The sequence below is a fragment of the Balaenoptera physalus genome, assembly GCF_965194825.1.
Source record: "Balaenoptera physalus genome assembly, chromosome: 9".
Taxonomy (NCBI): Eukaryota; Metazoa; Chordata; class Mammalia; order Artiodactyla; family Balaenopteridae; genus Balaenoptera; species Balaenoptera physalus.
In genome coordinates, this window is record NC_138888.1 from 21,881,691 (window position 1) to 21,907,871 (window position 26,181).

Genomic DNA, 26,181 nt, shown 5'->3' on the forward strand with positions numbered 1-26,181 from the left:
TATACAGAACACGATAATTCTCTACGATTTCTAGGGGACTATTATTAAAGGCAGATTTTTACTCACTGAACCCGGTTGCTGGACTAAAGCAGGGCTACCTCTGACAAATTTCATATGGAGTTTCAGAAAATGAACATAAGCCATTTAGTCAGTTGTGTAACATATGTGATTTTCTTTGAGAAGAACTTCTTCAAATGTCAGATTTAGACAGTTGTTCATGATAATACTGCTGAGAATGCACCAAAAAATTGTATTGGCAGAGAATGAATGGAAAAAATCTGCCTTTCTTGGCTAAGATAGAAAATGTCCATGATTAGTCTCATCAGTTTTACAATATCTATTTTTTACATCAACATAAACAATAAATAACCTAAAATTCTATTAGTTTTTATTTACTTTACATTTAATTATTATTCTCAAAATTTGTTACTTATAATATTTCTTGAAACTAGTGATTTTGTTTGGGCAGCAGTGTGCCTAACTCATGAGGATAAATCATAATTAATTTAAGCCCTCATGGTGAGCTCATTCCCTTTGTCTCCTACTTGCTTTCCCAGCATTCCATGCAGCCAGTTCTAGCCATGTGACAGTCAAATGAGATGTATGGGCAAACTGGCTGATGGAGCTTCTGGGAAAGGTTCATTGGTACGATGAAGAGACAAACCCTTAGGGAGAGCTCCCTTAAGAGTGTCTTCCTCTCCATGCCTTGAACATGGGTGCAAAGCATATGATGTTTGGTGGTTTATCAACCCTTTTGAGATTGTAGGTAGCATGTTCAAAGACAAAAAGCCAAGACTCTGGAGACAGAAAAGTGGGAAACAGAAAATCCATAAGCCTCACATGATAATACTGAGCAATACAACCCGGAAACTACCTGCTTATAGGCTTCTTGTTTTATGAAACATTAAATACCTTTATTGCTTAAGCCACGGTTGGTTGGATATTCACTCAAAAAATACTGAATTATTTACATGTTGCTTCTGATGCTTGGGTTATAGCAGTAAATTAGACACACAATCTCCCTAACCTCATAGGGCAGGTGTCGAGTCAGAGAAGACATACAGTAGAAATAAAAGAATAAACATATAATGTGCCAGGTAGCAGTAACAATGAAGGAGAATATAAAGTAAGTTAAGGGCATACAGAATGATGGAGGCAGGCTGATTTATAAAGGTTATTCATGGAAGATTTTCTGAGGTGGAATAATTTGAGTAGAGACTTGAATGAAGCGAAAGAGTGAGCCAGGTGAATATCTGGGGCTGTTCTGTTACTTGCAGCTGAGAGTATCACTAACTTACACATCCAATAAGTTTTTTAGTTATTCTTCAAAACAGAGCTCCGATATCATCATTTCTGGGAAGCCTTCCAGGACCTCCCACTCAGTAAAACCAATCCTTTCCTCTTATGGGCTACTTCTGTACCTGCATATGTTGTTATACTCATCATGTTACCTTTTAATCTACTTGCTGATATGGCTTATAAAGTCACCTTCTCTAAACTGTGAGACCCTGAAGGGCAAGATCAGTTCTTAGTCACCACTATATGGCTCCTAGCACTCAGTACCTGCTATACCTAGTAAGCTCCATGTACCTGCAAATAACTACTGACTTGACTCGAACTTCTGTCCTTTGAATGTTCTGGATCTAAATGTGTGGTTTTCATCGTAGAGTGATTAAAAGTAGGCACCTACAGTAAAATTTTTGTCAAAGTGTGGTTATTTTTTGTGTTGAAGATATTTGTCTTGCAAGCTGACTACTCTGAGTTAGCATGAATGTGTACAAATCAAATAGTTCACCAAGGCAGAAAATCTTTGGTTTTCATTTAGGAGAGAAGAATATATAAGATGGTCAAGAAGCAACCTGGTTCTCTATCGGGTACGTCTGTCTAGTCATATTATGCCCTTGGTCTTTTGAAAAGGCGTTCAAAAAGGTGAGTTTAAGACAACTCACCTAGGTTAGGTTATGACAGTCTTCTGAACATTTTTCAGAAGACTGAAAAATGGTATGGGAGGTAAAGGCTCCTTTTGCTAACTGATCTTGAATGAATTCTCATCTCTGAACCTCCCCTTAGGCAACTCAACTCACACTCATTTCAGCGCAGGGGGAAAGCCTATGACTGACTCAACACCAAATGAACTGGGTTTAACCATAAAATATGACCTAGCAGATATTATATTTTTAACTTCAAAGGTGAAGAGAAAGAAAAAGGGCATTTGAAGAAACTTATAACATCAGTGAAGGCTTAAAGAAAATAGAAAAGAGTTTGATTTTAGGTACCTGTGTGAAAATTTAATAAAGAGAGGATCAGGAGATATTAAGTGTATTAAATCCCAAGTTTCCCCTTAATATCAAAACAGAAAGAAAAGCATTGGCTTTTATTTACAATCTCAAATAGAATCAAATTCCCTTCCTTTGTGTGTTACATTAACAGACATTAATATTAGTAACTAATATTCATTACTAAGTTTGCTTTCCATTTAAGCCACTCTCTTACCTCTAAAAATCGGAAATGAAAATAATGTTTTTTTAAATCGTATAGGTATGACAATCTAAATTTATATGCATCACAAAATTTCCTGAAGGATGGCTTAGAGTTAGCTAGTATATCAATAAATGAAGACTTTGAGGAATCTCTTTCTGAAAATAATTGCTAGATACTTTTTCTTTGAGTGTGCATTTGAAACTTCAAACTCCATTTTCCATGTTTCCTAAGGCAGCAGGTACCATACAGTTCCCACCACAAGCAAAAATGAGTTTTAAAGGGTTCTAGACTAGGTTGTTACATGTAAAATCTTCACAAAGTCTTTACCAGAACATGATTATAACACCAGAAAGAGTTAACAAATAGCTTTGAGACTAAACTCAGATGAAAAGCTCAGATTCCAGAAAAGTTCATCGGGGCACATGCTAGTTTGCTCAGGATACCCTGGATCCCATCCTAGGTTAGAACAGATCCAAATTTCCGGGACCTTCTCAGACCCACTGCTTCTTTACTGAGACAGGTACATCCTCATCTTCACCCATCCATCACGGTTAGCAAAGCAGCCACCCAGCATCTGGTCTAGAGTAACCCAAGTAAGCCCAGGGACAAAGGTGTACTGGAGAGGTGGTGAGATCTGATTATGTGCATCACGCAAGCTGAGCAGCTGCGGAGGAACGGGATGCACAGACTCGAATGAATGGAAAATATATAATTGTTCTTCGTCATTAAATCGGCTGCTTGGGATAGCAGTTGGAGACACATTTAGGATTTCTGAAAGAGGCAATTTCATACTCATCATACTCATTGTTTGCTACTCTTTCTCTTTTTTTCTTTTTGGTTGAAAAAGCCTTAGCTTTATTCTCTTAACTAGAAGAGTATCTGCCAGCACAAAAGTCAACGAACTCACAGGAGACAAAAGACATTCTTGGTTTGATTGCTCCTAATAAACTTCAGTGCTTCCAGACCACATAATGTCATAGAATTATTTGTAATGCTTCTTTAAAAGGGGGACAGCGTTCAGAAATGAACTGCACATGGTAAGAAGAGCCTCCCAGGGGTTATCCCTGCAAAAATGAGCTGCAAGGCTTTGGGAGTGGCGGTGGTTTCCGGCCATTAGCGTTACTAATCAAGGCCAGCTTTGCATTTATGGGAATCTACACAAATCAGGATGATACATGCTATGTTCACTCAAGCAACCCTGCCTGATTTCTTCAAGGTTATGCTGAAACAAAGCCTTACCCCAATTATCTTGGATTGGAATGCTTCATTATTTTTATATATCCTTGAGAGAGAGACAGAGAGTACATGAAGTAGACACACATCAGGTCCATGGGTCACAAAATCATATTTAGTGCCTCATGCCCACATAAAGCAATTACTGTCAGCTCGTTACTGGAGGAAGCATTAGTGGAGAAAATACAAATCCTAGATAACCTACCAGGTCTTTCTTGCTGCCATAGTTACAGCTGAGGTGAGAGAGAGAGAGACAATGGGAGTGCCAGAAAAGCTCGGGGCTAAGAGGTCTCTTTGGGAAACTTTGAGCAGAGGTGATACATTCAGCTGCCATTCTGCCCTCTTTTTATGCCCATCGCCTTTTTGCCCTGTACCAGAAAGCAAAAATAACATTGCTTTCCCCCCGCAAACTTGTGGTTGACAAACAGAAGGCGTGGAGCTGAGGAAGCCAGGAGAAGATAGCAGAGGAAGTCCTCTGTGAGGTTGGCAGTCACCTGGCAGTCAGAGCCTGGAGGTCTCTGGGGACCGACCACAGGCTTCTAAGTGGAGCCTCTGTACCTTCCTCCTTAGGATGCTTGAGCCACGCCCCAGGCTCTCTGGGCATAGTTTGCCCTTTAGGATCTTGACTGTGTCAACCAACATGGTACAAGCTGTTTAATTACAAATGTTATAACCAATCATTTGCACACATAGGCATTCTTACACTACAGATCCTACAGGTCCTGGGCATTACTACTATTCCTGTCCTTCTGATATAATGAACTCTTTGGTCCAGGCACCTCCCTCCCAGGCCGGGAGCCACAGGAAGAGTAAAGACGACACCACTTCAGGTGATTCCTAATGGCATTGCTTCAGGAAGGGTACATATGTTAACAAGGAAGAAAATCTTAAGTGGTAAAACTACCATGGAATTCCAGACCCTACTGAGCAGCTGGGGGAGATGGAGGAGATACAGAAGTCGTAGCAAAGATTAGGGCTCATTGGGAAGGAAAGCTGGGAAATAACCATGGGGAAAGATAGGAAAAAATCATGAAATTGTATGTTTTAATGAAAAAAATATTTTGGATAAAAATGATTATAAAGAACCAAATTCATATCCTCTGTAAATATGACTTCACAATAAAATTAATGGGGTCTAGAAAGAAGGCATTAACAGCTTTTTGCCTCAGAATGAATTTCTGTGCATTAGAGTGAGAAATCAGGTAAACAGATACAAAAAATCAAATGACAGAGTAAGGAACAATGGAAAATGTAAGGAAATTACGGGCCAGGATTCTTCCTAATATTAAAGAGAGAGACAGAAAGAGAAAAAGAGAGGAAGGAGTGGGGAGGAGGCTCCAAAAAGGTCAGGAAAAATAAAAGGCCAGTGACTGTAAAAGGGAAAATGACTCATAATAACAGGGAAAATTATGAAAAACATAAATATTGACTATAAAATACCAGTGGGCAAGAAAAAAATAAGAGTTAAAGAAATCATTGAAACCGCACATCTCTGATTCATTATTTGTTCTTTAAATTCTTCTGTGAAGCTCATCAGCTAGGAAAGGTACATTATGTAATGCAAATATAATATTATGATTTCTGGCTTAAAAAGGGGGGTGAAAGTAAAGGCATTATTACTTCTCTTCCCTCTTCTAAAACACACAGAAAACAACAAAAATTGTGAAGCACAAAGGAAAATATCAGATGTAATCAAACAAACAAGCAAACAAAAAAGGCTCCCATTCTTTTACAAACCATGAGGCATACATACATGGGCTAAACTCAGGAAGGATACTGAAAGCTGACAAGTATCTCAAGTCTCAAGCAGGAGCAAAAAGTTTTCGGCTAAAGTAATGTCATAAATGTCTAAAGGGCATATGCAATGAGCCTTTGGTGAGAGTGGCAAGACATACAACTTAAGCTCACAGAGACACAGTTTGACACCACGTAACAGAAGGGGAGGCAGAGCTAAGAGAAATGGTTAATATTGTATTCCTATTTACCTTTGTATTGTGTTATTATTATATTCCTTCTAGCCAAGGAAGACTTCTAGAGTAAGTGACATGCCTATGGAAATTCCAAGGGAGTAAGGGGACTTCCCTGGTGGTCCAGTGGCTATGACTCCACGCTCCCAATGCAGGGGGCCCAGGTTCAATCCCTGGTCAGGGAACTAGATCCCACAGGCTGCGACTAAGAGTTAGCATGCCGCAACTAAAAGATCCTGCATGCTGCAACTAAAAAAAAAAAAAAAAAAAGAAGAAGAAGAAGAAGAAAAATTCCAAGGGAGTAAGCCAGTAAAAAGTAACAGAAAATATACAGACTTGGATTTTCTAGATAATTCTTTCATGCAGAAAGTTTAGTCTTTACAGTTTATACCAATGGAAATTTTCTCTCAGATGAGTATTCTGATAGAAGGTGTTTGCATTTTATAAGGCAAGTCCAGAGAAGGAAATATCAAATATATTATATAAAGCATTTAACTCTGTTATGTTAAGCAACAGAGTTTGAGAGATTTGGTAGATGGCTTCAATCTGAGCATCTATCTAGGTTTTCAGAGGGTAAGGATGAGGAATGAACAGAGAAGTGTGACCAGATTATACTACTCTCCTTGTGTTGTTCTCAAGAGCTGAGGGTTACTTCATCCAAGAAAACACAATTCAGTACATAGAAAAAGCAATTCAGTGATAGTCTGGGTGTCCACTAACTGGTCTTAGAATAAGCACGTAGAGGTTTCTGCCAGGTATAAATAAGAGTCATTGGAAGGATTTATTTATTTATTTTTTTAAAGTTCTTTTTTTTTTTGGCTGAGTTGGGTCTTTGTTGTTGTGTGCGGGCTTTCTCTAGTTGGAGTGCACGGGCTTCTCATTTTGGTGGCTTCTCTTGTTGTAGAGCATGGGCTCTAGGCACACAGGCTTAGTAGTTGCAGCATGTGGGTTCAGTAGTTGCGGCACACAGGCCCTAGAGTGCATGGGCTTCAGTAGTTGTGGCACGTGGGCTCAGTAGTTGTGGCTCTCAGGATCCAGAGTGCAGGCTCAGTAGTTGTGGTGTACAGGCTTAGTTGCTCTGTGGTATGTGGGATCTTACTGGACCAGGGATCGAACCCATGTCCCCTGCATTGGCAGGCAGATTCTTAACCACTGAGCTACCAGGGAAGTCCTGGAAGGATTTAAAAAACAACTTTCTGACTCTGCCTACAGAGGACCTTGGACTTGGTACATGGGTTTCTATTTTTCCCAGAGATCAGGTGGCCAATGAAAGTTCTGAATTTGAATTAGATAACACACTCTTAATTGTTCTCACAATTTACAAGCATTCTCTCATCCTTCTCCCGGCTATACACAGGTTAAAATCTATAGAATCTCATGGGGCCCCAGCCCTTTCAAGAAACATGGTTTACGTACAGACAATGGATGATGAACAGATCTGTAAAGGAAGTTAAGCTAAGGAGGGAATCTAACTGAAAACAATGAAAATCAACGAAGCCAGAACAGACCCAAGCATTAAGCAGCATTTACTTAAGTGATATTAGCTAATGGCACCACTGGGTAAGTGAAGAAGTATGAGCTAATACTGACTTCCTCTCCCAAGTTCAAAAATACCAGAATGGTCACAGACCCACGGAACATACATTTCAAGTTTGGGCTGCTTAAGAAACGGTTATGGGTTGAACTGTGTCCCGCTAAAATTCACACGCCGAAGTCCTAACTCTTAGTGTCTCGGAATGTGACCGTATTTGGAGGCAGGGTCTTTAATGAAGCAATTGAGATTGAATGAGTTCATTGAGGGGCTCTGGTCAGTATGACTCGTGTCCTTTTAAGAAGGGGAGATTGGGAGAGCGATACACACAGAGGGGAAACCATGTGAAGACACAAGGAGAAGGAGGCCCTTTACAAGCCAAGGAGAGAGGCCTCAGAAGAAATCAACCCTGCAGACACCTGGATCTCAGACTTCCAACCTCCAGAACCATGAGAAAATAAATTTCTGCTGTTTAAGCTACTCAGTCTGTGGTGCTTTGTTATGGCAGCCCCAATACGGAAGCCTACAATGAGCCCTTTTTTCCCTCTTAGAAGTCTGATATAAGACCCAAGTTTCTTTTGTGGTTAAATGCTTTTTTACATCATACTCACAATCCCAACAGGAAAGGCCAATACAGCCAGCATCCAGTCCCGGAGAGAGATGAGCTTCTTGAGCTGCCTCTCTTGTTCTTGGCTCCCACTTCCTCTAGTCAGAAGACTGGAAAGATCAGTCAGCACACAGATGCCAAAAAAGACAGCTTGGATAACCTAGAGGGAGACAATGATTGGTATTAGTCAACGAGATTGCAAGAAACCCAAGCTGTAGGGCAGCAAACAAGCTACACCTTTGCAACATGACACAGGGTAAAAGAGGATCAGAAGCACATTTTAAGAGCTAGCCCTGCAAATAGAAAAAGAGTCAGGCATTTACAACTTGCTATCATAGGTGAGAAAATTCATCTTAAAAACACTGCTTCCATTTTTGCACACCTAAGGACAAATGCAAAACATGCATGGACAGAAGGCGGTATCAGTTCTCAAATGACATGTCCCTTATTTTAAAACATCACATCCGTGGTTTAGTAATATTGACTAGTGTGATTTAACAAACATCTAAAAAGTGCAAAGAAAAAGACTTAAAAAAGATCAATAGGGCTTCCCTGGTGGCGCAGTTAAGACTCCGCCTGCCAATGCAGGGGACACAGGTTCGAGCCCTGGTCCGGGAAGATCTCACATGCCACGGAGCAACTAAGCCCGTGCACCACAACTACTGAGCCTGCGCTCTAAAGCCCGCGAGCCACAACTACTGAGCTCACGTGCCACAACTACTGAAGCCCATGCACCTAGAGCCCGTGCTCCACACAAGAGAAGTCACCTCAATGAGGAGCCCGTGCACCTCAACGAACAGTAGCCCCGGCTCGCTGCAACTAGAGAAAGCCCGCATGCAGCAACGAAGACCCAACACAGCCAAAAATAAATAAATAAAATAAATACATTAAAAAAAAGATCAATAATAAACGAGACAGTTTAGTCTGAATGTGAAGAAACCTTCCTATGATTTAATCTCTTGGAGTCAAAATTTTTTCTACCGAAGGAAGTGGTAGAAAGCTTCTAGTCCTTGAGTCATAGAGAAATCAACTGAACGCAATAATCAAGACTGAAATGGAGCAATTTTCTGTTGTCAAACTTGAACTAAATGACCTCCTTCTCAGGTTTTCAATCTTTATGAAATAAAATCTGTCCAAAGTAATGTAAACTTAGATACCCACACCATTTTCCCAAAAAATGTAAAACAACCGCTTGTACCTTCCCCAATCAATTACAAATTAAATTACTGACATCAGCTATGTTTACTTGGACGATCACAGAGAGAGAACATTGAACCACTAGAGCCCAGTTATTTGTGAAATTCCTAAAGTGGGGGTAAAAGTATTGATGATCCCTAGCCTCGCGTGAAGGCAGGCAGCATACTGTAATACAGCTTGGCAGATGATAATTCAAATTATGGAAAGGGCAGAAAATATATTCCCTAGGCTCAAAATCATACCCATTTAGCACCGAGAATAGATTCAGGGGAATTTTTCTGATTTCATTTACAAGAAATAATTTACTGATGATTTATTTGTAAAAGATACAACTTTACTCATTATGTTTAGCAAACATAACAAAATAATTTTTTTAGTGAATTACCATCTTGGCAGTGGAACAAATCTATGAAAGCTCTGTTCCTCGCTGAGGCACAGAACAAAAGGAAGAAGGACCCTCAAAATTATCCTCAGCAAAGCACTGACATACTCAGATTGTTAATCACTCTGTTTAAACTCTTAACTTAGACACATTGAAAATTCCCAGTAATGGAGATTCCACCACCAGGTTTAGTCAAATAAACAAAAATCCTGCAGTATTTTTTACGTATAATACACCAGGCTCTTCTGAACTCAACAAATCCTGCTATTATTAGTCATTCTTAGTCAGAGTAATGTTCTATTCTTCTTCATAATTTAGCCTATCTTTTGCCTTCAATGATTTAAGGGTTCTTGCTTCTCTACAACTAGAAAAACCAGAGGAGAAGTTAAGACTGCCACGTTGAGCATGGCACAATTAAAGTGTTGGCAAGAATCATGCTGTGATGACCAGAAATGATTTAAATGACTCAGAGAATAATTTCCTACTTGGGAAAATTTTCCATAGCACATCTTATGACTTTAGATGTTAGCTCTTTATGTCAACCCTAATGGGGGTTGAGAAATTGGAGTGGCCATACTGGGGAATAATAATCTCTATGACAATCTGGCAGTGAATATATTAAAACGTGTCCTACCTGATCGATAACCAGGGAAATGCAAATTTAGATAGCATTTCTCATCCATGTAACTACTCACAATTTAATTCTGAGAGTACCAAGTATTATAAGGATGGAGAATAACCAGAATCCTTATGGTGGGAGCGCAAATTGGGAAAACCATTTTGAAGAACAATTGGCAATATCTAGTAATTTAAAGATGCATATACTCTTTTATCTAGTGACTTCACTATGAAGTCACATTTACATGAAAGTTAATTTTAACATTCATTGCTTCAGAAAAATGACACAATCTAAATATCTCTTAATAGTTGACTAGATAAATAAATCATGCTATAGTCACACAATGGAATTCTAAGCACACATCAATTTTTCATTCTCACAACACTAAACAAACAAAAAAGGAAACAAAAAATGCTGCATATTGACACCATTAACATAAATTTCAAAAAGTGCAAGGATAAATTTAAAGATGCATGTATATGAAGTAAAATATGAAGAAACACATGGAATTAATAACAGTAAATTTAGGTACCTCTACAAGGAGGATAAGATTGAGGAAAGGACACAAGGGCCTAAACTATATCAGTATTTTATTTCTTAAGTTGATTATTGGGTATACAGAAGTGCAATCAAATGCTGAAAATCTGTGAAAAAGAGGAAATCTTGAAAGTCACTACAGAAAAAGACATCATGTACAGAAAAGTAAAGATAAAAATTATCTCAGATAATCTTCTTGTATAAAGCAACACAAGCCAGAAAACAGTAAAATGATATCTTTAAAGTGCTTAAGGGGGAAAAACTGTCAAAGGTGAAAGACATTTTCAGACAAATAGAAGCTGAGAGAATTCATTGCCAATAGCCTTTCACTATAAGAAATGTAAAAGGAATTGAGACTATGATACCAAATATAACTTCAAATCTATACTAAGCAATGACAGTTGCTAAAATAGTAAATATGTGGATAACTATAAAAGATTTCTCTTCTAATTTGTTTTAATTTTTAAAAGAGATTGACTATTTAAAGCAAAAATATAACAATATATTGTGAGGTCTTAAACACATTTAGAAATAAAATTATGACTACAATAGTACAAAAGACAAAAAGGTAGAAATGGAAGACATACTGCTGTTGAATTCTTAGTTACATATAAGGTGGTATAATATTATTTGGTAGAAGACAGTGATAAGTTAAAGATGCATATAGTAAACCCTAGAGCAACCACTAAAACAATAAAATGGAGATCTTTAGCTAATGTGTTGGTTGTCTGTGTGGCAAAACAAATTACCACAGACTTAGCAGCTTAAAACACCAATTTCTTAGGTTACAGTTCTTTAGGTCAGAAGTCCAGGTGGATTAGTCTGGCTTCTATGCTCAGGGTTCCACAATACCAAACTCATCGTGTTGGCCAAGTAGGGCTCTTATTTCAAGGTTCAAGGAAAGGATCTACTTCCAAGCTCATTCTGATTGTTGGTAGAATCCAGTTCTTTTAGACTATAAAACTGAGGTTCATGTTCCCTTGTTAGTTCTTAGCCAGAGTCACTCTCAGCTCCTTGTATCTGCTCTCCAATCTTTGTATGATGGCTCCCTCCATATTCAAATCCAACAACAGAATATCAAATACTCTTTATGCTTCAGATCTCTCTGACTCTTCTGCTTTCCTCTTCTGGCCTGAAAAAGCTTTCTGATTTTAAGGGTTCATGTGATAAGATCAGGCCCACATGGATAATGTCTCTTTCTTAAGGTCAACTGTGCATATATCATAGTGTAATCAGAGGAGTTACAGCTCTTTCATTGACAGGTTCCCAGGATTACAGTGGGACATCTTTCAGGGTCAATTTAGAAATTCTTTCTATCACAGTTAATAAACCAATACTGGAAATAAAATGGAATACTAACAATACCAAAGTAGTCCAAAAGAAGTCAGAAATTGGGAAAAAGGAACAAAGAATAGATGACACAGAGAAAAAAATAAGATATCAGACTTTAATCCAACAATACCTATAATTACATTAAATACAAATGGTTTAAACTCTCCAATTAAAAGGCAGAGATTGACAGATTGCATTTAAAAAGCAAACAGCACTTCAAGTGTTAAGGTACAGATTTGTTAAGAGGTAAATGAATACGAATGCTAATCATAAGAAAGATGGAATAGCTATACTAATATCAAAAAGTAGGTTTCAAGATAAAGAATATTACTGGAAATAAAGAAGAACATTTCATAATGATAAAGGGATCAATTCACTAAGAAGGCATAATGATCTTAAATGTGTAATACTGTAGCTGAGCCTCAAAACAGAGGAAGCAAAAACTTATTTAAGAAGGGTTTAAATTACTCAATAAGTGTTTGTTAAATAAATAAATGATTCACTGGTTCTTGGGAAACAGACACTTTTATGAAGATTTAAAATGCAAATGAAAGGGGAGAAACAATCTCATATTCTAGAAGAGAAAAACAAAAGAAGTTCTGCAAATATAAATGTAATAGTCTGAACAACATTTTGCCAAATTTAGAAGATTAATGGTATTATGAAATCTTATACTTCTCTACAGCTGATTCCTTTTCTTACTCGTTTTATCCACTGGTGTCATCTAACACAGCATTCCCCTCACTATTACCTGGTGGCTACCCTGTCACTGTCTGTAGGTCTCTCCACTGGCTCTCCCCTGCTTATGACCACAGTATGGCCGCCATGCCTGAACTGCCGTGGAAGACTTCCCCAAAGTGAGTATGTGGAAATCAAAGAAAGGAGGTACCCAAAACAATTTTCACCTGATTTCCAAACATCAGGAGACAGAGAGAGAATTGTTGGGTTTTGTTAGGGTTGTTTTTTGTTTGTTTGTTTTTGTTTTTGTTTTTTTAACTCACACTGGCTAATCCTCAAAATGTAATACCTAAAAATGATGGAACAGGCCATCATTCCCTGCAGAGAAGCAAGGATTGACTTTTGGTTATTTGCTAGTTTAAGAAGCAGTTAGCCAAAACTGTTAAACCATTTTAGATTTCTGCTACTTTGTTAAAATTTGATTTGAGCTGACAGCTAACAAATCACATTAGAGACATTTTACTCTATTGCCTGTATATATATCATGTTGTCCATTGTAACTTAAAAGTCATTAAGTTAAGAATGTAAAAGTTACATGGAGATGCACAAGTGAATCTTATGTAGGATTACCTTGAAGCATTATTCGGCTCCAGCCATTCTGCAGAGCTGGCATTTCCAAACCATCAACCCAGCATGACACACATATACACCATCTGGCTTTGAGTTCTTAGCAGGCTGGTTGCTCCTATTATTTTGTATCATCATGTGTAGAAATGAAGTGGTCAAATGTACCATACCTCTCCAAGAAATATAAATAGAAATCTATCAGAATGAAAAAAAAAAAAAATCCCAGGGTATTTTTGAGTCATTCTAGCATTTGCTCCTCTAGAATGTTCTCTACTGTTTAATTCGCTCTGCATCTTCTCTCCGCCCCCTCAATTCTCCCTGTCAGAAATCACAACTTGTTTACTGAGTCATTTTAGGTTTAGGTTCATTTCCACAAGTGTGGAAATGTACCAAAATTCCATTCATATCTTTATCTTTTTTACATGAGTGGTTTTTATTAAATTAATTTAACATTATTTTCCTTTTTTCTCTGGAATGCACTAAACTATTACAATTCTGTTTGTACTAGAGGGCAAATTCATTAGATCTCTAACATTTATTCCCAAACATATATGATATAGTTTACCCAGAATGGGTTTTATTTCATTTCACTAGGTCATCTTCGATATCCTCATTTATATGTGATTGTACCAAAGCTATAGTCTATATACCAAGTTATGTCATTACTTCAGTTGCTAATTTTTATATTTCAGCCTACTTGGCCAAACTCAGGCAAGAACTAAGGATGCACCAAAATAAGAAAAGCAGCACCTTAAGTAAGAAATGGAATCACTATTTGTATGAATTTTTAAAGACAGTACAGCTGTCTTGACCTTTGGGAGTAAGATTTCCAGTAACTTGTATCTATCTTGAACTGCGTTTTGATTATATTGTACTTTCATAAGATTAATGCAAAGAGTACCACAGTGTTTGTTTTGAAGATTTTGCTTATTTTAAAGTTAATTTTAGACACGGCAGACAGAGGAAACAAGAAGGCAGAACTCTGAGGGGTGGCAATGAAATTGGAGTGACGTGGATCATGGAATGAAGGAAAACTGTGGAGAGAACAGATGGGAAGAAGGCAGTGAGATTTATAGGTGTCATAAGGGAAGGCCTAGAGGAGTCCTCTGTATGAGGAAAGAGCATGAATTAAAGGGGAGATGATACAGAAGAAATGAAAAATCTATCTAAACTCTTCTGTAATTAGTGTACAATATTATGTATAGTAAACGTACATGTAATCTAGGAAAGAATAGTAGAATAGAAAGAAAGAAAGAGAGAGAGAGAGAGGGAGGGAGGAAGGAAGAAAAGAAAAGAAAAGAGAAGAAAAGAAAGGTGACTCATGCCCATGTAACATACATGGATGTCTTGTATCTGTGTAATTTCTCCTATGCAGAAGGGTGAATAACACATTTGGAAAAATGGTGTGAGTTGGAGGTCTTCCTGTATCTCACACAGTCATATATCATGTGGTACTGTATAGCATAAACAGTTATTTTATTTTCAGTTCATAAAAATTTCAATGCAGTTCTTGCCTAAAAGCAATCCATGGCAATTCGTGTGTTCAATGAAGAGTGAATTTGACTGAAGGAGTTAAACACCATGTTGAAAGAATACAACAGCTACAAAATAGCAATACCATAACACACAATCTTCTAAGGGACTCCCCCTCCATTCCACAAATGTCTTACTTTTTAATAGTGCACAACTCCTTCTTATTATCAAGATCAAGAGTGAATCCCAAACGTATTTCAACACCAAGGGGCAGTGACTCAGTATGAAATCAGATGAGTGCATTCTGCAAGGATTCTTTTGCATTTGCTTCCAGTGCCTTCTTTGCCTGAGACATCTGAACATCTGTGGCAATTCTACAGTATAGAGTCCATCAGTTATACGGAAGCCGTGATCAGTTACATGTTTGAATGTTACTCTGTAGAGAAATAAATGCATTTAAAAGTACCACAAGTTCTCTCTGCCTCCTTCATCCACTGAGACTATACCCATCAGATGTACTGCCTGGTGAATTTTCCGTTACTACCCTTGGAGAGAGTTAGCCTGAACAAGACAATATGGTTCTCCCACTCTAATGACTGTAACTTTGTTTTTCTAAATCCGCCATTTAAGTGATGTGCTTTAAGCCCAAGCATTTTCAAGGAATCTTCACCACAAACATTTCTGAGGAGATGGACTCATTGCATCATCAAGCCCGTGGTTTTCAGAATGTGATTTAGAGTCCTTGCCCATGTACACAGACATTTACCTCATACTGCTCTATCTCATTACTGAAAATCGATGAAGTCAGCCATAAGTCACCACTGGCTAGCAATCCATTCAGACAGACAGAAAGAAAAAGAAGCTTTTCAGTCAGAAATAATGCACTTAGATAAGCAGCTTTGGAAAGGAAAGCTTTTCCACAAAATTCGTTACAATATCACAGAATCATTTTCAATATCTAAGTAGTAAGGAGAACAGTCATCTAAAGAAAGCATTTGGATGTGCTTCACAAAGTGATGGGTGCAATCATGCCATGTTCCAGCACCATCCTGATAAGAGTACTGCAGGGATCTTTCCAGAGATTCCATTCTAATCTGCAAATACGACAGAAAATTTCCCTCGGGTGTTTTCACGGCGCTACACTGACATTAGAAGTTACTCAAAACTTTTATAGGCTTAAAGATTGTTTTCAGCTATTAGTATTAGCATGAATCCTTTCAAATACTGAATTAAACACACCATTGATTTATTTAACAAATATTTATTGATTACTACATACAAAACACTTAGTAAACTACTAACGCAGACTATTAAACGATCGTACGTTGTGCGACAAACGTGAATGTACTTAGAAGTGTCTAACCTCCAACTTAGTGGCACCTGTGTTTGCTAAGTGCACAGTAACAGTGGTGAACAGTTATTTAAAGAAAAAAATGTTGTAACTTTAATAACACAAATCTGTTCTGAAGTGCATTAAATTTTCTAACACTGTAAAATCTATTTTATCTGACTAAATTTTTACTTGTGGTAACAATTTACTGCAGCAGAAGATGATTTAAGTGCCAAACATAATCATTAGTTAAAGAGTTAGATAAATCTGAAACCTAAATAAAAAAGGACATGAATTAAGGCCAAATCAGATCTTAAGTGATAAGTTGACATAGAATCATAACCCATGCACAATCTATATATAACAAACAAAACTGTATGTATTAAGAGCATATACATCTGCAGGTAAAGTTGTATTAATAAAGTCGATTAGAAAAACATGGCCCCTGTCCATAGACGTTTCTATTTTAATATTTATGAATCTATTGATTTTGGTCTAACATTGAGTCTACATAAAGACTATGTCTGCATAATTGTAGATAAATACTTGGCAGGGAACTGAATGGTTAAAATACTTATGAAAGCAGTTCCCTGTTTCTAGATGCTGCCTTCTGCCTTCAGAAACAGGGTCTTCCACACAAAGCTTTTGGATGGGCTCTGAAAGGTCTCACTCCCTAACAGATAATATTTTCTATTTTTAACTCAAACCGGCCATTGTTCTACCACATTAATTTGTTTAATATATCATTTTGAAGTTTACTGGTGCAGAGCCTAAAGGGTATAAGATGAACCATTCTTTTCATTTCTATTCTCCACTAGTTCATCTATGACTCCATAATATTTGACCTCTAGATTGAGTATTTATAAAATACCAGGGTTCTTATAGTTTGAGAAAGTACAAAGCTAGTGCTGGAAGGGTCCTACCACCAATCAACTCAAGTGCCAATATAAAATCTCAGAAAAAATGAAAGATCCCTAAGACATTTTATAATTACATTAATGATACAGAAAAGTCTGATCATATCAATTGTGGAAGATATGTGGAACAGTGCTAGAGGGAGTACATTTTGGTTCAATCACTTTGGAAAATAATGGCATTATCTAGTAAAGTTGAGGATGCATATACCTATGAATGGTCTTATGTATGTCTCCTGGTACCTAGAGTATACAACATGGAATGGGATTGGAGTTCTAGGTATATGCTTCTGTTCTTTAGATGAGTATGAAATTTTAAAAAGTTAGAAGTGGTACTGTTATTTATGACATTAGGAAACTAAGAAATACATTACAGTTCTCAATTACTTAGGTAACAAAGTAAATATGACCATTACTTTCTTCACAAAGTTATCACCTTATGTTTCTATTGAGAAACAAGCTATTCTTATAGCTTTAAAATAGTTGACCCTTGAACAACATGGGTTTGAACTGCCCAGGTCCATTTACATATGGATTTTTTTCAGTAGTAAATACTACATACTACACGATCTGCAGTTGGGTGAATCCACAGATGAGGAACCTTGGATACAAAGGGCTGACTATAAAGTTATACATGGGTGTTTCTATTGCATGGGGGTCGGCGCCCCTAACTCCTACCTTATTCAAGGGTCAACTGTAACTAAATGGACATAATTTTGAGTCATAAAACTAAATTGTAACATGATTTTCTTGTACTTTAAAAACTGGTGACATTTAGAACACTGAATGTGTAAGTTTATGCTAGGTTTTAGATTTTTCATTGACTTTTTTAAAGTAGGGTAAGTTTAATATAAAGAATGATTAGGCTATCATAGGAGAGTAAGTATTAGATGTAAACAGAATGCTAGAGGGTGCCCCAGGGCTCAGGGAGAGTACCCAAGGAAAGAAGAACTTGGAAGAAGTCCCCTCCCCAAGGATGGGCTTCAGACTAGAGAAGGTGTGTTTGCAGCCAGTTGGATGGTGGAGAAATTCTCCACCAAGAAGCATCCTTCCCAGGGAAAGGGGGCCTCTGCTGATGCGCAGGTGCACAAGAGTTGAGTGACCACTGTGGGCAGGAGACCTGGTGCAGGTGGTGCTCTTGTTGGAAGAGCTGCAGGGACTGCACGTTCCCTGCCTGTGGCTGGGGCAGAACGATACTGAATGTCCTTCTACCCACACAGCTGATCACTGGGGCAGCAGCTGGAAGCAGTAAGTGAAGCCCCATCCTCTTGCAGTGTTCCTTCAGTGCCCTTTACTGAGAAAGCTCAACATTATCCTCAATGTGAAGGAGAAATGCTTAAAAAGTTACAGAAGAGCAGGTATTATAGGGTGAATTTGGAGCCGAGAGACAATAGAGACCTCATTTAATTCACCATGACTTCCCTGATATGTAATAGCGTTGCTGACAATATTTTAGTTATTCTAATGAAATGCTACGAATGAGGGAAGGACATTTGTTTTTAATTATTCAGATAGACGCTCTGACCTATCTATTGACTTTGGGTCATTTAATTATTTTATGCCACCTTCTATAGATAGTACATCAGGAAAACTGATGGAGATATTATTGTAACATTTTAAATATGATGCAACATTCAAAGTGGTCAAATTTGCTACTAATTTGTGGTACTTGTGTTCGATAGAGAAGGCTGAAGTGAAAGACCAGAACTAAAATTTGCATGCATATTGAAAATTAACCAATCTCTATCATACCTTTCCTATTCATATCTGAATTGTTTATAATGACAAAAATAAATAAAACAACCCAAATGTGCACAGACTCAACCATGGATAAACAGAGATATTAAAAAAATAATACACAGCAGTGAAAATAAATTACCTAGAGTTACATATATCAACACAGATGATTGCACAAGCATAACACTGAACAATAAAAGCAAATCTTAGAAGACTGAAAAAGTATCACACTATTTAGATAAAGTTCTAAAAGAAATGGAAAAAAAAAAAAAAAAACCCCCACAATATTAGACCAGGGACACACATGTGGTAAAACTGTAAGGAAAAGCAAGACAAGAATAACAATAAAATGCTACCTAGAGCAAGTTAGAGTCTCCGTCTCCCTGCCCCAATCTGCATTTCAGGTCACCTTTTATTTTTTTTTTTGCCACTTGATTCAAGTGTAATGCAATCATCATTAGTGTTGCTGTTTTATAAATGCCTGACTTTTTTGTAGGCACATGGCGGCAGGGTTAGGTTTTAGTTCAATGTTGTATCCCTAGAGACTGGCACAACATCTGGGGTGTAGTATTAACACACATTTACTAATTACAGAATTAACGACAGTGGCAAAGACAGCTGAGTGGAGAGAGAGCGGACCTGACTTGGGGCCGGTAGAAGGATGGCCGGGAAATGCTGGGGGCCCTGTAAAGAAGGAGATCACACAGCTATATTTCAACTGAGCTGCACGGTTTTATTACAGGTGTCCCCCGCTCTCCGAAAGTAGAGTGTTCGTATGAACCTCTCATAAGCTGAAAAGGGTAAAGCAGAGAAGCAATTACCTTAGGACACATCTTGCTAACAGATGCACAAAATAAACTGACATAAAGCACAGATGCTCACAGACACAGTTCAAAGCTATGGTGGCTTGATGCTGTGATACTGAATGTATTTCCAGGGAAAGAAGCTTGGCAATGCCATTCTCACTGCTCAGGAGCACCTATAATAACTCACTGTAAAACAAATGCTGAACGTTCTTTCCACTTTCTTTTTTCTTTTTCCATAAAAGTGAAAGTCCTCTATGGATTTCTTTCAGTTAGGGAAAACAGGTACTTTCATAAAAGCCAAGTGGTGTACAGTGAGCTCTGGAAAATCGGGGGGTACCTGCATTTGCTTCCGGTCGTGCTCAGTGCCCCAGTCACGGGGCAGGCAAACGGACCTAATGGGTATGAGCGTCGGCGGGGCAAACCCACAAGGTGCTAGGGCAGTGAGGGTGTCCGGAGCTGAATAACTAAAGAGCTAGATCACAGGGTTTAGAGTGGTTAGAGAAAAACAGGGGAGTGATACAGCATGAGCTTTTTTTTGGGGGGGGGGACGAGTCACAGGTCAGGTAGGAGTGAACAAGTTGAATGATGGGAGGCTGTGATCCAAGAATGAGCTAGAGGTCAAGCTGTTCTCAATGACCACGAGACCCAGGGATGGCCGTGGCAAGAAGATCCTGGGTGGTTATGATAAGTGTCAGGGGAGTTGAGGAGAAAAAAAGTACTGTGAGGAGGGAATTTCATGTACTGAGGTGATTGTAAATGTCTGGGACAAAGAAAAATTTAAAAAGAAATTGGAACCAAAATGCGCAGAAGCATAGGTTCTAAAAAAAAAATCAGAGATAATTTAGAAAACTATCAATTAAGTATATCAATATAAAATATATGTTTATAAAACAGTGAATAGCAACTGAGTGCCTTGCAGCAATAGAAATACAAGCAATGGCATTTTTCCTTTCAGTTACATTTAAGTAATACATCTTCTTTTGACTTTGTCACATTTCCGTTCTCATAAACATACAAAGTGTGTGTTTAAAAGCTAATAAGTAGTAAAAACCCATCAGTAGCCAAGGCTGTACACGGACAGAACAAAAAAAAATAATGAATATACCCCATAAAGGGGTAAAGGTAGTCTCATCACTTTTATTGTGGATGGGATAATGAAGGAAAATCCAAAATCTTCTGGAGTTCCAATAGGTATTAATAAAAATACGCAGTTCTTCTTCTAAAAACAGTATTCATCTGGAAACTTCTCCCGACAGATTCTAATTCAATACCACCCATTAAGAAATCAAAATAAATTTAAAAGTATAAAATCAAGGAGAAACAGCCTAAGAGCTCTAAAAACTCAGAAAACAGAAAATGCATATTTTATGTTGCTTCACAAGGTACATTAACTTTGAAAGCTAGCAATAATTTCCTCACCAGAATAACAAATAAATGAAAATCATCTGTTGTTGGTTAGAAATCAGAAAGTATACTAAATTTTATATCAGGAAGCATACTAAAATTTATACCAAACTTTAAAGATAGCTGGGAAAAACAACTTTATGAAAAACTGTCCTGTCCAGGGTATAGTATACTAAATTTAGTATATAAAAAAAAAACTGTTTATAAATTTCTAAGGGATTCCAAATAAGATTTTTCTGGATGTAGTTTTTAAAAATCAGAACCATTAACAATAACTTTATTTGAAATAATTACCACGGGGCTTTAGAAAAATCAAATGCTTACTTATGCTTTCTACGAGTTAAGATGTGAACAGTGCAGCCTTCGACCACTTGCTAGTGACAAAGCCCTAGCTGCGGACCACACTGGAGCTGATCCTAAGAAAGTGCCTTAATAGCTTCTCCAAATAACTAGTAGCGATATTTTAATGGCAACTTTGGTAGGTAAAGGAGGAAGAGAAGGAGAGAGGGAAGGAGGAAGGGAAAAAAAGGGAAAGGAAGATATGTTAAATGATCTTTGGGAGAAAAGCTTTATGTAATGTTATCTTAGCCCATCTGGGCTCTATAATAGAAATATCATACACTGGGTGGCTTATAAACTATGAAATTTATTTCTTACAGTTCTGGAAGCTGGGAAGTCCAAGATCAAGGTGCTGGCAGATTTGGTGTCTGGTGAAGACCTGCTTTCTGGTTCATAGATGGCTGTCTTTTTTTATTTTTCAGGATCATTTTTTTTAAAAATAATTATTTATTTATTTTTTAAACATCTTTGTTGGAGTATAATTGCTTTACAATGGTGTGTTAGTTTCTGCTTTACAATGGTGTGTTAGTTTCTGCTTTATAACAAAGTGAATCAGCTATACATATATATATCCCCATATCTCCTCCCTCTTGCGTCTCCCTCCCACCCTCCCTATCCCACCCCTCTAGGTGGCCACAAAGCACCGAGCTGATCTCCCTGTGTTATGTGGCTGCTTCCCCGTAGCTATCTATTTTACATTTGGTTTTGCTGCGCCCTTACGTGGCAGAAGGGTCAAGAGACCTCTGTGGAGTCTCTTTTATAAGGGCACTAATCTCATTCACTAGGGCTCCATTATCATGACCTAATCACCCCAAAGATTCCACCTCTTAATACCATCACCTTGAGGGTTATGATTTCAACATATGAATTTTGGGGGAGGGAGACACAAAAATTTAGTCCGTAGAAAACGTAAAGTTGTAGTATGCTCACACATTCTGAAGGAAAAAACACATATACGCTTCATTCTTAATATTACATGGATGTTCAACTTACAGTCAATAACTCTCTTGATCAGAATGCAGCAGCTGAAGGTTGATGTTTCAAACTGGTAAATGCTAGAAGAAATCACATAGAAATATGGTGGGCAAATAACAGCTAATCTAGCCATCTTTTCTATTGTGACTGACATCAGATGCTAGAACTGAATTGAAAATCGTATCTACAGGTGTTCATCAAATTATGTCAAATTTATAGATTGACCACGAGGAAGCTTATGTATAGTATATATAACATCTGCTTTGGCTATTTAAAAAATATCTATTACTGATTTTGAGCCCAGGACAGACTATACTTTTGTGACAACAAAATATTATGAATGAAATCTCCCCAAATGCAGAATCAGAAAAATCTTTCTTTTTAGTGGCCTTCTTTTCCTTTGTTATGCTGTGATTGTGCTAATCACACCAAGCAGTGCACTGAATAGGGTTTACAGGTAGGGACGAAGGCCTCTGCCCAAGACTCTTTATCTAGGTAGAAGCCTCAAATCCCAAACACTGGAGGAAGAAGGGATAAGCCACTTAGATAACTAAGTCCAAAGTGTTCATGAGCTACTGCAAACACATAACTGTTTTCCCCTTTATCTTAAGTGAAGGCTCCACAGTTTTGCAAAGCCTACCTTCCTCTGGGAGTATAGGAAGCGTAGTGCTTCAGTGCTATTCTCTTCTATCCACAGTATATGCATCTATTATGATCAGGACCAGCTGCCTGTGTGCTTTTGGATTAGTGGTTGTTACCCATGCACAGAAGTGGATTTTACTCCACTTAACTCAAGTATCACTCTAGAGACGGATACATCTTGAGAGGGCAGCATATTATGAAAATTATTCCATACTTTTGAATTGCTTTGTCTTCAGAAATCTTTGATTTAAAGATATATGTGGCAAAGTTTATGACATGTTTGATATTTAAATTGAGCACATATGGGCAAAAATCTAAGTTGCTCTGGTAGCCAGAATGCTCCCAGACATGAGCTTAGAAATGTGTTACTAAGTGATGAAGAGAAAGTACTATGAAAATTCTTTCTTTGGAACACTCTCCAGAAGCTCCATATAGGAGTGGCATTGGCAATGTTTTTCTTTAGGTCTCTCAATTCCCTCTTTGTTGTAAAACTCTTAATAGGATATTATGATTTAGTTACTTATTAACACTACCAAATCATAGTAGTGGATGGAAGAGAATATTATGATTTAGTTACTTATTAACACTACCAAATCATAAGGCAATAAATGACAGGTCTTGGGGTTATGCCACTAAATTAATTCCTTTGTTTAATTCATTTTTATTTTTTATGTTATTGTAGTAAGAACACTTAACATGAGATCTACCCTCTTACCAATTTTAAGTGTACCACACAGTATTATTAATTACAGGCACAATGTTGTAAAAAAGGTCTCTAGAATTCATTCATCTTCCATAACTGAAACTTCATACCCGTTGATTAGCAACTCCTCATTTCCCCCTCTGCCCACCGCCTAGCAACCACCATTCTACTCTCTTCTATGAATTTGATTATTTTAGATACCTTGTATAAGTGGAATCATGCAGTATTTGTCCTTCTGTGACTGGCTTATTTCACTTAGCATAATGTGTCAAGCTACTAAACTAAGGTCTTGGCTTTAAATTGAATAAATATAGTCAACATGTGAAAAGGCTCTCTACAGATACATAATGACAAAAGCATGTTTACACAAACCATTTTCTGGAAGGTGTCTTTTATATAGAAAAATTGGCCCCTGTCTTAAGTCCAATCAACAGGTCTGTCTTACCTTAATGTTGAAAGCATATTGTAAATAATGTATACATCGATTTTAGTAATATTATAATCTCTGTGGACCCAAATTCCTTTGGTGTTTTTCCAAATCACGTAGTAAATATAGAGATTGAGATGACTATTTCTACTAGAACACTATCATGAAACATTCTGCACAGGGCTTCATGTAACCAGCTCCAGTGATGCCCAAATTATCTTTGTGCCTGAATTAATCTCTGATAAGAAAATTCTTTAAATTTTTCATGTCATGAGGACAACATTTAGAAAAAATATATGTGTGTGTGTGTGTGTGTGTGTGTGTGTTTGGTAGTCACCACAATTGAACACGTTGTAAAGGCTATACATGAAATATACTCCAGTCAAATTTTGCACCCAAAATCATGATATACTGCATTTTTCCAAAAGTGTGTTATAGTAATATAATGATCATCTATATGGTAGTCTACAACATGTAATGTGCTTTTATATAGTTGCTATGCAAGTTGGCCGTTCCCCCTTTCCCACTGGATATTCCTTCTCAGTCTCTTTGCTAGTTCCTCCCAAACTTCTCAACCTCTAAACTCTGTGTACCCCAGGGCTCAGATATTGGACTGCTTCTCTTTTCCAGCCACATTCACTACATTGGAGATCTGATCCAGTCTCCTGACTTTGAATACCATCTCTGTGATAAGGACTCCCATCCCCATTTACATCTCTAGCCCAGACCTCTCCCTTGAAGTCCAACTATCTATTCAACATCCTCATTTGAATGTTTCAAATAGGCATCTCAAACTTCACAGGTCCAACATCAAACTCCTTGTGTTCTCCAACAAATATGCTCCTCCCACAGTCATCCTCATCTCCATGGATGGCAACTTTGACTTCATAGTAACACAGCCCCCAAGCTCTGCTCATGCAATTCATTAGCAAATCCTGATGGCTCTATTTTAAAAAATCATCTCCAGAGTCTGACACTTTGTACCACTTCTAGTGCTACCTCCACGGTCCGTGTCACCACCAACTCTCCCCTAGATTGTTGGAAAAGCTCCCATCTGACCACCTTGCTTTTCTGCCTTTCTCCACTCTATTCTACACAGCAGCCAGAATGAGGTTGTGAAAAGTCAGATCATGTCACTCTGCTCAAAGTCCTTCAAAAGCTTCCTATCTCATGTGCAGTAAAAGCCAAAGTCCTCAATAGCATGTTCCACAAGGCCCTCCCCTGTCTCCTGCCACTGGCCCCCTCCCTCACCCTGCTCCAGCCCCAGTGCTCTCCTCTTTGGAGCCTCTAAACTTGCTGTTTCCTTGAACTACTTACTCACTGTCTTCATTCAAACATTAGCTTGCAGTGAGGCCTTCCCTGTAACTCTCTGTAAAATGTCCACCCCTCCTCCCCAGTGACACTCCCTAGCTCTCTTCTCTGCCTTTTCTTTTTCTTTACAAGAAACATTTTTTATATCCTCCCCTTTCTCTCACTAGAATCTGATATCCCTGAAGGTTGGGATTTGTTGTATATGTTATTCCCTGGCGCTCAATAAATACTTGCCAAATGAATGAATGAATAATCAAATTTTAACTCTTTTTGTCTTCTTGCTTAGAGTACAGTGGCCTGGCCTGCTCAAAATCATTCAACCAGTATGTTTTGCAGGCTGACTGTGAACCCAGGTCTTTTGATGGAAAGCTCATCCTCTTTCTACCAATGCTTGCTAATTAACTTGTAATACCACATTCTTACCATCTCAGGGGGTGGGCCTGGTTTTCTGATTACTCACTTTTAACCCCAAATATCTACCAGTGCATGTCTCAACAGAAGAACATAAAAAATGTTCACTAAAAGTACAGAGAAGGATTTTACCCAGAGAAGATGGTAACCACTTCCTGTCTATATTGTGAGCCCATCAAGGACAAAGATTACATTTTATTCATTCTCAAATCACCAGTGCTTGGTTCAGTGCTTGGAACAAGGCTGGAGCTAAATGTATGCTCAATCAAGAAAGAGAACCATATTAATCTAACCCTAACCAGGATCATCGAAAATGTTGACAGTACAGCTGACAGGTGTCATGGCATTCTTCCCCTTGCTCATTCACAGAGCAGCCAGGACACCTGATGGGAACTCTGCTACTTTACGAATCTACAGTTGCAATAAATGAGGAAGGCCGAAGCCTTGCTCTTCAGCAAAAATTATATCCTTGGTCAATAGCACTGTGGTCAACCACAGGTACTTACTTTGTGCCAAGA

General features: G+C 38.0%; 1 protein-coding gene and 1 long non-coding RNA gene across 8 annotated transcripts in view; both read right to left on the reverse strand.

Moving 5' to 3' along the window:
* LOC309667029 overlaps window positions 1-26,181 on the reverse strand; it is a 416,481-nt gene that overhangs the window by 317,686 nt on the left and 72,614 nt on the right. The gene's annotated exons all lie outside the window — the stretch shown is intronic.
* The window catches only part of AIG1 (androgen induced 1), a 230,541-nt gene that overhangs the window by 160,463 nt on the left and 43,897 nt on the right, over window positions 1-26,181 (reverse strand). For all 7 annotated transcript variants that reach the window (XR_014267306.1, XM_082474922.1, XM_082474923.1 and 4 more), the window contains exon 2: window positions 7,824-7,979. Coding sequence is in view for 6 of the 7 variants with exons in the window: in XM_082474922.1 (XP_082331048.1) it covers window positions 7,824-7,979 (156 nt within the window). In the remaining variant the exon portion in view is untranslated. The remainder of the gene's footprint in view (window positions 1-7,823; window positions 7,980-26,181) is intronic.